This window comes from Drosophila gunungcola, assembly GCF_025200985.1.
Source record: "Drosophila gunungcola strain Sukarami chromosome 3L unlocalized genomic scaffold, Dgunungcola_SK_2 000005F, whole genome shotgun sequence".
In the NCBI taxonomy this organism is placed as follows: Eukaryota; Metazoa; Arthropoda; class Insecta; order Diptera; family Drosophilidae; genus Drosophila; species Drosophila gunungcola.
The window spans coordinates 1,740,941-1,753,367 of record NW_026453180.1 but is presented as its reverse complement, the minus strand read 5'-3'; the positions used below and the strand labels follow the sequence as shown (position 1 = coordinate 1,753,367).

The window sequence follows — 12,427 nt, the reverse complement described above, 5'->3', positions numbered from 1 at the left end:
CCAATTGAACGCTCCAAAAGCTTTGAATTTCATTACCGCAAAAATATTGCCATTCAATATTCAATGTTGTTCGTTTCCGTTGGCGTTTTCCTTCAACAAAAAAACAAGACATTTTTACGGTCTGCAAATTTGTAACTCTATCTTACATAAGCTTGTTTTTTTGTTCAACTTCTGTTTTCGGGTTTTCTTTGTTTTGTGTGTTTGGATGGCCCATTTCGTTGACTTAATTGCGGGTCTCAAGATTTTTCTTCCGGTGGCTCTGACTGACCCGCCAAATGGTCAAAGTGCCAACTGCTAACAAAGCTTTTTATTTAAGTCAAAAGCTGGGCAAAGAAAACTTGTCTTTAGCCACAAGACAAGGTTTTGAAATTCACTTTATTTTGTTGCCAATTTTTTTTGCATACTTTAGGGGATTTTATTTTTAAGTTTAAAAAAATTAAACAACTTTTGTCTGCTATAAAAATGTTATTCACTACAGCCATAACTGTCTTTATGTGCAATATTTATTTGATTTTCTCGTGGTCAGCAGTGAACACACATGGCGACACCTCAACGTATACTTAATAATTCAGCAAAATATCACTCATAAGACTGGTAAACTGCATATCTAAGCTGTAATCTTGAGCGGCTGCTAATCTGCGTACATGAGACAACATAGAATTAGCCAATCGCTTAATTAACAAATAAATTGAATTTGGATATGATCTTAATAACTGTTAATGGTTCTGTCTGATTGTTATTGCCTCCCCCCCCCCCCCCCCCTTGAGCCACCAAAACAACCATAGCTGTCTAGCATCACGCAATGGATTATTCTAATTATTTTTATTTTTTATTTTTTATTGCTGTCTATCTCTGGGCAATTACACAACGGATGTGGATATATCCACCAGTAAACTGGAAGCGTCTTCTGAGCTTCGTGTTTTTGTGGCTCAAGGTTATGGGCCAAGAACTGGTCTCGCAGGCAAACATTTCTCGGTACGAGTTGCTTTGCATAAAACGCAGATTAACCCGCTCAATATGTAAGTTATGAGTTGCATTTGCCGGACAAAGTATTATACAAAATTGTTCCAGTGTTATTACATCAGAGTGCAGCGCGTTGAGCCAAGCTTGCCCAATCCCAGTACCAAATCATTTGGGCGCATTAGGATTGAATTAAAATTGCTGGGATTGTGCGGGCCCCAATGAAAGTGACAATTAACAAACCAAAACTGAAGCTGTTAAATGAAAAATGTTTTTTTATTTCTTGTGTTTGCTCCGGACAAGCCGTCGTCGCCTGAATTTCCTCGAGAGGTCTGAGGCCCGGAGCAAAAGTCTTAAAAGTCAAACCTCAATTACGCCAAACGCCAGTAGCCAACTCCTATATATAAAACATATGGCCATATACATAGATGTGGAGTATGGAGTATATATGTTCGGCACACAGGTTGCCAAAGTGGACAATTTAATGTGGCTGTCATGTTAAATGCCAAGCCAATAATTTAAGCCTCATTTTTCGTGGCTAAGAAATTTTTCAGCTGGGTGGCAAACAGTTCAAAGGAAATCATGAAAAATTTCCAATTTGAAATAAGAAAATTCAGCAAATAAAAAGAAAAATGAAGTGAAGAGTTTTCAAAAAACCCAAAAAACCATTTTAGCATTCCAATAATTTTACAAATACTTTTTAGGATTTTTTTTTGAAACTAACATGAAAATGCAAGTAAATTAATGTAAGTAACTATTTACTACTACTACTACTTACTATTTTAATTTACTTCCATTCACTCTCGGTGAAATGATTAGTTAAATTTAAATTATTATCTTATTTTGATATGCAACTATCTTTGTTATGAATTATCTTATTAATTAATTAAAAGTTCTAGCAATTAAAAACTACAGTTAAAAAAATGGAAAAAAAAACTTCATAGCAGTTTTTAATTTATTTTTCCTATTCAATAAAAATATTATTAGACCCAAGCCAAAATTAATCTTGCAACCAATTTGTAGCCATAAAATTCTTTGCTGAAAACGAGATTAAAAAAATAAGGAAAAACTACAAGAAACGATAAACCTAGTATCCAATTTTAATCTACCACTCAAACGTAATAAATCTTTCGGGCAAAGTCCAATTGCATTTCATTAACAGTCAATTTAAAATGATCAACCATGATTACTTCCGTCTCGTGGCAAAACAAACTAACTTATTAATTGAACCCAACCACGTGCCCAACTCATAGTTGATCGGCATCGATCAGACTTCGATCATTCGAAGCGATTTGTGCAACCACAAATAAATCTATTTTTGCAAACCCTCTTGAACCGTGTTTTGAAAACCGCAAATAATGTTTTCCAGTAAACAAATGTATTTTTTTGCTGTGAGGCTGCGCAAAATTAAGTCATAAAAAGTTAGGCAAGTTGTGAGCATCCGTGAAACCGGCTAAACTGAAAGCACTTTGGCATCTATTATTGACTTTAGAGGCTGTTTAGTTACTGCTGCTTGAATAGTTGCCAAACTTAGCAATCAAGCATTACAAAGCACCGAAGTAAGATATAATGGTAAAGTAACTATTTTGTTTAGGATTCTATTGATGCCCATGCGGCCATGTCGGCCGTAAAGATGCAAAACCACACGACCCTTTCAAAGTGATTGTTGTCGCTGCTGGGACACGTTTTTTGGTGTGTTTTTCAAAAAATATTGCAAAATGAGTTATAAACATGTGTGTGCCAGTATTAGTGTCATTGACTCATGGAACAGCAAATCAGAACATTTAGTTTAGGGGGTACACCTGGTAGTACTCCTTATTGAAAATATTTAAATGAGCAAAACAAGTCTATGGAAAGAAATGGATCGCCAAGTAATTCGATTTAATAGCTATGCACATTTGATTCAACATTAAAAACAAGTATTTTTAAAACCTACTAACGACGGATGCACAGTTTGAAATTAACTTATATAATGCAAGTTTATTTTTATTAATATTTATTGGATAGATATTAGTCATACTTACACAGATATTTTAAAAACTATATCTACTGGTTTTAGAATAAAATTTAATTAATTAATTTTAATTAAACAGAAAGGAAAAGAGAGAATGAACATATAATTAATTATTAAATATTATATTGAGTAAATGCTTACTATAACGGCTATTCTCTAGTTACATTAGCTGTCGCCAGTTTTTTAAGTGTTTTAGTCTCTTCATATCATGTCTATTAGACGATATCTATTGAATATGTTAAGACAAGGTAAGAATACATTAAAACTCAATTAGTCAACATAAAACTTTTTTATTTTAAAATACTATAGTCATGTACTCATTCTGAATCGTATATACGCCACCTACTCTCTAATTACATCCAAGCTCAGGCAGCCCCATTTGATGCGTCACTTTTACTATCAGCACTGAAAAATCTAAGCTCAAATTCGCAAAACCGAAAAATAAGCAGCAGTCGACGAGTAATAATACAGAATAAAGGCGAACATCGTTTGTCGATTTTTCAACTGACGCGAGAGTCTGAGATATATATATTGGGGGATATATGGCGGGGATATAGAGGGGTGGCTATGGTTATTATTGCAATGGATTTTCGGATTTTGCAAGGCTGCTGCCTGCTGCCGATCGCTGATGCAGTTTTGTTGCCCTGTTTTGTAGCCAGTTTTTGTGTTTTTGTGTTTTGTGTGTGATGTTTGAAACTAATTTGCGGTTACAAGAGTCGTTTTTGTGTGTTCATAGCCCAAAGTGCGGCATCATGCCCTTTTGTTCGCTGCTGGGTGCTTTACCATATTGAATCCAATTCAGGGAACTGAACTGCTCGCAATTTCTGTGTGCCAGCCAAAAGTTAATTAAATCACACACCGGGCCGGGGAAGAATTGCAAAAGAGAATGATCTAATAGTTTATTTATGCACACACGAATGAGCATATATAATTATGGGGCACCACGATTTTCGTGGTGACAATCTAAAATCCCAGACTCAGACGCAAACTTAAACACATCTCATCTGCCGGCTGACGTAAATATACCCAAGAGCACTCCAAACACTTCAGAGCAAGCGTGGCAGCCCAGCAAAGTGGTTCAGTTTTCAAGTGTTTGCCATTGATATTACGGCCCACACATAGCAACTAGCAACTTGCAAAAGGCAACCAGCAACTTTGCAACTTTGCAACTTGCAACACAAAAGTAAGTGGCTCTCTGTAAAAAAGGAAGTAGTTTGATTATTTTTTTGTTTGGGAAACCTCCTTAATTTTGGTACTTTCATTTCTCAAACATTCAACCAAATGATGAAAAATCTTATTAAAACAAGCCCAGAAATCTGTTACAATTACTCAGATTGTTTTTTTTTCCAAAATTTGCATAAAGCAAAGTTCAATAACATAAATTGCCAGACATCAATATCGCTTTTTTAGATTCGCTTTTCACGTTCAGCTTGATTTATACCTTCGAATGGCCACAAAAATTGAAACTTTCATATGCACAATTGGTTTTCCATGAACTTAACTTTGCCTGCGTCCAGATTTTTTTGTTTTTTTTTGGGAAACTTTGGCCTTTTTCCGCAATTGTCACATGCAATTGTCATTGCCATTGCTTGTGGCTCTGTTTTTTCGATTATTTTTTGTGCCTCGAGATTTATATTTGCCCGGTGCCCATTTGGAGCACATTATGTAAATTCGGTGCATTTAAAACGGGTTTCAATTTTGTCGGTTTGCCGGAGCTCGGTTGTTCGCAACATTTCTGCGATTCGTATCGCATTTGAGTGCTTTTCGGCCCGCTTTGGAGCTGTCCTAGCCATGCATTTTAATTGGGAAGTGCAGTGCAACACGACGTGGCCAGGAAAGGCCATAAAAGGCTTGCGTTTTTTTTTTGTATGTTGCTGGAGACTGGGAACTAGGCACTGGCAACGGGAACTGGGGAAGAAAGGCCCAGCAAAGTGTGGTCACGAGTGCGGCCTTGAAAGCGGTCTTCTTCTACGGTACCCATGACATTATGCAATCCCCAATCGAGATCTCGTAGAAGGGGAAGTGAGTGAACCAGGTCGCTGAATTAAGCCAACAGACTCGAGTTGGCGGCTTGAAATTGCGGAAGATGAAAAGGTAGATTATGGCCGAAATGGTCGTAGAATGCTGGCCAACGTTTAATGCGTCTCCTAAACGAAAACACGACAAACCAGACAAGATCATTAAAGTTTATTCAACTTGCCAACTATTTTCACAGGCTGATATAGGGATGTTAAACTAATGATTAAAGCGATCTTAATCATTTTAAGTTCAACACATTTCTGGAAACTTTATAAGTTCATAAAAACTTTAAATGCTTGTAATGAGTTGTCTTTAAAAATCACGCTACTGTGAGTATAAGAAGAAGTTATATTTATAAAAATAATTCTTTTAATTTATTTGTTTAATAATAGTTTATGTTATAAGTTCAGAAGATTTCCTGATTATGTATTTCAATAATAAAATATAAACTCAAGAGGTCAGAGATGTATATTTTTTAATTAAATTAATTCTTTTAAATTGCTTAATTGAAGCTGGGCTTGAAAGAAGCATGCAACAGCCCGTAATTCAATTACCTTTTTCAATTATTTGTATTTATGCCATAATTTTATAAATACAGAAAAATGGTCAATGAGTGTTTTCAATCAGTATGCACGTTACGAATGACCTTTATGAACTTATGATCATAAAGGCATAATAACTGTAAGCTATACTTCTCTTATTATATTTTTATGTTCTTTTTGTTGTTTATATTAAAAGCTAATTGTTAATGAAGCAATTATAGACAAATTTTGGTATCGAATTTAGCTGCACTTATCAAAGATTCGTACAAAATTTTACTTTAATATTAGTTTTGTCCCTTATATTGAAAAGAATTTGTTCATTAATTTCTTATTTATCTTCTCTAGTGATATTTAAATGATAGTTCCTTCGAATTTACCTATGGCTTTGGTTATGATCATAAAGGCATTCAAGTGTTCAGTGCAATATTCAAATTGCTGTCTTTATTATTAAGTTTGTTTAATACTTTTCTAATAAATCTCACCAGTGATATTAAATTAAAACTTGTTGTTTTTTTAGGTACTTTGAAATTGAATTCCATTCCAACTGAAGCAATAATAATAATAATAATACCCGTATAAACTTATGATCATAAAGACATAAACAATTATTATTGCAATATTCATTTTACAGTGTATATTAAAAAGACATCGTTTAGTAATTTTCTAAAAATTTTCAACAGTGATATTTAATTAACCTTATAGTTTTTCTGTCTATGTACTTTGAAATGTAAGTCCTTTCTAAATGAAGCAATAATTGACAAATATATTTTCATTGTGGTATTTAAGAGCTTTCTCTGCACGCCCATATTGCACGCCCCTTTTTTCCATTTCACCTGTCATTTCATCTTTTTCCCCCGATGGCAATTAAACGAAGTTCGCAATTCGCTGTAACTTCCCCCAATTTACTATAAAGCCTAACGGCAGCTTAGCGCAACATTGGCGGCGACATTGGCTGTGATTGTGATTGTGATGATGTGAAGTTGTGAAGCTGCGAAGTGTTGCTGCTGTTGTGGCCCCCCAAGCGATTGCTATTAAGATAACAACAAATAGCATTGACTAAGGTTATATATCTGGGCACGACGAAGCGGCGGGGACGACAGTATATGTTGGTATGGTATAGCCTCCGATCTCGCAATGCTATACTGTATGCTATAAGTGCAACTGGACTGGGCACCCGCATAACTAAAGTTGGAGCTGCAGTGGCAGTTCATTATGTAAACAAAGCAAGGAAAACAAGAAATCTGGCCACAAATCAATAGAAAATGCAAGTGTTTTTATTTTATTCGCATCAACGTTTGCGTTGGCTTCCGACCGACTGACAAAGCGACTGACTGACCGAGTGCGACTGTCTCTGTTTTCAACTCTGGATCTTTGGATCTCTGAATCTCGATTTTCAGCCGGGCCAGAAAAAAAACGCCAACCCGGTCCAGTTATGAATAAACATTCGCCGCATGTTTGTCGGGCCTAATGGAGCGCGTGTGTCTTTTGCCAGCCTGGTAAAATGGTAAACTTGGTAAATGGTAAAAGAAATGGTTTGTCGTTCGATATTTTGCTCTTTCGCCATTTCATTTTCATTTTATTTCATTGCAATTAACAAGTCAAACGAAACAAGTTGTCCTGGTTCAGCCTGTTTTTTTATTTTTTTGGGTTGTTTTTCCCCAGTGCATTTGGCATTTAGGCAGTCGGAGATGGGCCGAGAAAACGTGCCCTAACCCAGCGTAGATTGTAATCGGTTCGATTCGACTGTGAATTATGGAAGTCAGGCAGTCAGGCAGTCAGGCAGTCAGCCACCCAGCCGACCCCGCAATTAACGACAGTTTGAACGGGCCCAGTTTCGGGTGCCAAGATTCGTGGCCCAGAGGGATCCAGCCAGCATCAAGCATTCAGCATCCAGCATTCAGCCAGATTAATCTAGTTAGCCGCCATTGCGCAATCGCAGTGGGCGTATGCGTAGTCCAGCCCATGGCCAATCGAAAGTTGCAGTAGCGGCCTAATTAGACAATTTCTTTATTACCAACGAAGAATCAAAGACTGCACAGTAAAAGAAAAGTAATAAGAATAATTTAATAATTCGACAGAAATATCTTTAATTTGCAGTATTTTAAAAACTGATATGGTAACTCAAAAAATAAAATCCTAGCTTAAATGGTTTATATTTTACAAAATAAGTAATATTTACAAACAGTTAATTTTGCATTCAATTTTAAGTTATAATAAATAAATACTGATTTTAAATTTATCAATTTTCCAACATTTTTACAAATACCAAAGAAACTATAATTACAAACTAGTTAACAAATTTTAAGCAAATATACTTTTGGATATTATGATAAGTAAAAACCTATTTTAACATTATCGATTTATCAATTTTTTACCAATTACAGGTTCTATTAAAGCACTATATTTTAGGAAGATGTAATATATACAAATTAGCAAATTTAGCGTTTAAAAAAGTATACAATCGATATATATTATGAAACTCATTTGTAAACACTTAAAAAAATGCAAAAATATCACAGTTTGGTTTTGCTTTGCTTAAATAGCTTATATAGCTTAAATAGAAGTAATGTGAATTTTCCTAGATAAATGAAATAAGAACATAAATTCGTAAATGAAGAAATATAGGAATGAAAAAAAAATCTTTTTGGCACTTATCTTATGATTTCTTTCGGTGTTTAGTTGTTATTGCAGCCTTTCACAAAGGCCCCGAGGCAATTACAGCTGTAACCAATCAAAAGGGCATTGGTTTTTATGAACTGCCGAGCATCCGAGTGGGAAGACCTGGAACAAAACTGGGCAGAGGCGATGGCGATGGGGATGGCGATGGTGATGGCGTCACCTGCTGTTCAAATCTTTGCATTGCCAGCGAAACGTGCCTCGAAAAAGCATCCAAAAAGTCTCGAAGGGGAAAAAACGTTAACCATCACGATGCAAGAGAAAGAAAGTTTGCCACTCGCGGCTCATAAGCGGCAATCTCCACGGAGCCAAACCCATAGATTAAGGAAAAAAAGGGACCAGGTGCTTGGTCTGGGTCAAATTGCACAAAAAAAATATATTACCAGTATCGAATTCATATTCACATGTCAACAATTTTTAAAATTGTTAATAGTTCTTTACCTGAAATTGTACTTAATAACTTTTTGGAGCCAATTTATATTTCAAGATGTCGCATTTTATTTATTAATTTTATTGAAAAACTCATAGGAAACTATCCTATGGTTTTCGTATTTGTTACTGCTTTATTGTATATATCTCGGACTTTTTAAAATGCAGATTAGGAACGGACAGACGAATTGTCCAGTGATGCTAATCTAAAAAAAACATATATGGTTAATTCCATCAAAGCGAGTATCGTTTGTTATAAATTTTTTTTTTCTGTGTGGCCAATTCACTTGGGACGGCCAGTCACGTTAGGGCATGTTAGCCAACCGTCAAAGATCGCCAAGATCCATAATGTGCATATTGTGCCCAGGGTTTGGGTTCGGGATCGGGGGCCTTTGTCTTTATCGACTGCTCGCTTTTTGACACTAAATTGCCTTGACTAAAAAAGACTTTGGCCCCTAACGAAGTGTGAAAGATGCTGGTCTTTGATTCGCTTTGATTGCCCAACTAGTGGCATGCAGCACTCCATCCACCGTCCACCGTCTACAGTCCACCAGTTTATGGCTGCTGTGCACCGTGAAGATGTAGTTAACAACGTGACTATGTAATCAGCATCGCTGCAGTTGCTAGGAAGTGGCCGCTCCGAGCTTTCAACTCGAACTGCTGCCGTAACCGCAGCAAAGTGCAAATGATTTTCACCCCGGCCACTCCTCACTCCAAGGGGCCAAGCGCCAAACTCCAATCTCCTCCGGTCAAACCTCCCACTCTTCTCGACCACTTCGTTATGTTTCTTTTCTAATCAAATTAATTTCGGCAGCAGCTCATGCCCACGTGTCCGGTCAACATGGCATATGGATTGGAAGTCGTTTTCGTTTACGTTTTCGTGATCCTCTGGCTGCTGCAGATTGCGCATACGCAGCGTGGCCCAGCCGGGCATATTGAGTTTTACAATGATTACGGCAAAAATCATGACGACGAAAGGGTAAGTCTGGCATCTGTTTTTTTTACACTGAGAATAAAGTAATATAAATCTTAGACGGAGGGTAAGCTTCTTTAAAGGAGTATTATTCCTTAATAAAAAATGTATATGATAATTTATGAAATTATGATCTATATTTTAGAATAATGTAACCAAACTGTATTTATCTAAATAAGTATTTAATTAGTGGTCAAAGCTGTAGTTCTGTTAAGGAATTATTTAAAGTAAAAAAGTTCGAATTATGCACTTGTATGTGCTACTAGAAAACTGTAAATTACATTATATATGTGTCAGACATAGTGAATATCGGAAATAATTGTTCTTTTTGAATTTTGTTTTAAAAGTATTTAATAATGCAAAAAAAAACTAATTATTTAGTATTAACAAGCAAACACCAATTTTACAAAATACATTATTATATTTATTTCTTTAAATAATAAAAAATGAAGTTATTTTACTACTGTAATCAAGTTTTGTTTTACGTTTCCTTTTTTGTATACCACCTCATCAGACCTGCTAAATGTACTAATTGTTTACACACATATTATTTTGTTGGGTTACAAACTGTTGTAAGAAAATGACACAGATAGCCGGTATTGTTAGAAAACACTTAGAGAACCAAATCGTTTACTTGTTTTCTAGTAAATTTTGCCTCCTCCTAACAGCTCCACTACTCTCATCAGTATCACATTTCCGATGCGGCCAGTCAGGTGCACATCCTGCACCGAGAGCAGCGACAGGGAGACCATGTCTCCGGCTCCTATGTCCACCTGGAACCCAACGGACACATTCGTAGTGTGCACTACGAGGTGAGAGGACCGAGCCGGGGATTCAAGGCCGTCGTTGAGCAGCGAACCGGGAACAGTCGGGTGCATCAGGCAATGGAATTCCGGAATCGGAATCGGAATTGGAATCCCAGGCCACCCAGCCAACCGATCCGGGCTCTTTCCCTTGCCGAGCCTGTGGCATTTGTGATTTAAGACATCCAGCGGCGTGAAACCGGCCCGAAAATATAAACAACAGACGACAGGCGAATTATTTGTCTTGTTTCACGCAGCAGTAAATTGCAAAATGTTTAATTGTCTTTCAATGACTTCGTTGACTTGTTAAGTGGATTTCTAATTTGAAATTTAAATTGATTTTGGCCGGGGGCTCATAAAATGTAAGCGAACAATTTTATTAAACTTAAAATGTAAATATTTCGGGGCTATATATCAGCGCAAAGCGGAGGAATGAATGAATAAAATTATTTTCCCTTTTGTTTTCGGAAACAAACAACTGACTAGAGATTTAAACGGATTTCGATTGTTATCTTTGAGCTGCTTTTGTGAAAAGAAATTTATGGCTAACTTTAGCATCCCTATTATTTTGTAAACCAATCTTGTGGCCAGGCCTTTAAGCCTGAGTAATTGTTTAAGCCACCGAACGAACGGCATTAAATTAAACACTTAGTCAGCTACTTCACTTTTCGAGTCGAATATGAATTTCAGGCTTAGTTATAATAAATTAAGCCGCTCTGTGCATTGTTGACGTAGTGTTTTTTGCGCCACTAAACCCGTTGACAAACCGAAAAACTCGGTTAACGACACCTAACTAAGCAAACCGAAGGAGCCGGGCGTAAATCAAATATTTTTGGGTTGCAGAATGAAGAATGATTGTATTTTTGTTAGCATTTTGTGTGCTAATTATATTGTTTCCATTGCTGCCGCTGACGTCTCTTGGTCAGGGTCTGCGCACGCCGCTCTGTGATCAGTGTTCAGCGATCGACGATTGGCTTAAATGATGGCCCAGAAGCCGTTGCCGCCGTTCAACGACGCCGCTAATTGCCCTGGCTAATTGCCGTATGTTTTGTGTTGGCACTGCTTTTTGTGCCCAGTTTTGAGTGCCTGCGGCTGTAAAAAGTCGTTCAGGAAAGTGCCAATCAGTGTTGGGGTCCGTTATTCCGTTTGACAGCTCACCTTCACCTCCTGCTTGCCCTTTTGTTGACCCCCTCTCGGGCAATTAAAATGCAATCTAGGCGCCATCTTCGTCGGGTGAGCGAATTTTCCCCCTTTATTTATCTACCTTTTTTGCTCACTGTTATATCTCTATTAGCTTAATTTCACTAACTTGCCTCATATGAATTTGTCAAGTTCGTCGCCTGAGTCATTTGTTTGCTAAATAAATATTTACGTAAATTCGTTTGTTTAAATAACATTATTTTAAGCTAGGTTATTTTCTATCAGACACCGTTTACCAAGTCTTTTGATTTCCGTCAAGTTTTAACTTACCTATAATATGTTTATGAACTTAACAATTTCCTCGCCTTTTTTTGCTTGTCATATTGGAAAATTTATATTTTTTTGTTTGCTTGCTATTATGATTTTTATTTCTGTCTTTTGATTTTTGTTTTAGCTTACTTATATTATGTTAATTAATTTATTTTTAAATTGACTTGCCTAGAGCAATTCTCTTTCTCTAATTTAGATTCAAACCATTTCAGTTAAACAAATAAATGATACTTAAATTCATTGCCCAACTGCTTCAAGTTTTGTCTTAAGAAAATCGATTGTTTGCTGTAATAAATACTAGAGCTTCTAACACCTTAGTCTCCAAGATTATCGTACTCTTTTAGCGTTTAATAGTTACCTCAAGTGCTTAATTAATTTTGTTTTTTTAAGGGCCGTTTACTTTTATTTTTAAAATAATCAAAAATTCAATTTATTTCATTCCAAACATTTTTACTCTCCATCAATATTTTTTTCCCTCCAGTAGTTAATTTCATTTAACTACTTCACAAGCCCACTTCGGATACATAAAATTCAATTAGGT

The 12,427-nt window shown here is 36.3% G+C and overlaps 1 protein-coding gene across 4 annotated transcripts; it reads left to right on the top strand.

Moving 5' to 3' along the window:
• The first annotated feature begins 3,452 nt into the window (after positions 1-3,452).
• On the top strand, positions 3,453-10,872 carry LOC128259376 (cuticle protein 7). Of its 4 annotated transcripts, none has more exons than XM_052991709.1 (3): positions 3,453-3,489; positions 9,455-9,619; positions 10,282-10,872. In XM_052991709.1, the coding sequence occupies exons 2-3, from the start codon at positions 9,461-9,463 to the stop codon at positions 10,594-10,596; spliced, it is 474 nt and encodes a 157-aa protein (XP_052847669.1). In that variant the 5' UTR covers positions 3,453-3,489; positions 9,455-9,460; the 3' UTR covers positions 10,597-10,872. The 4 variants fall into 4 exon arrangements, with proteins under 4 accessions (XP_052847669.1, XP_052847668.1, XP_052847667.1 ...); XM_052991708.1 differs by lacking the exon at positions 3,453-3,489 and adding an exon at positions 3,912-4,157 and having other exon boundaries at positions 9,458-9,619; XM_052991707.1 differs by lacking the exon at positions 3,453-3,489 and adding an exon at positions 3,912-4,157.
• Positions 10,873-12,427: the final 1,555 nt, after the last annotated feature.

Coding starts and splice junctions, on each gene's coding strand:
- LOC128259376 (XM_052991705.1), top strand. Junction 9,620..10,281: donor AAAATCATGACGACGAAAGG/GTAAGTCTGGCA, acceptor TCCTCCTAACAG/CTCCACTACTCTCATCAGTA.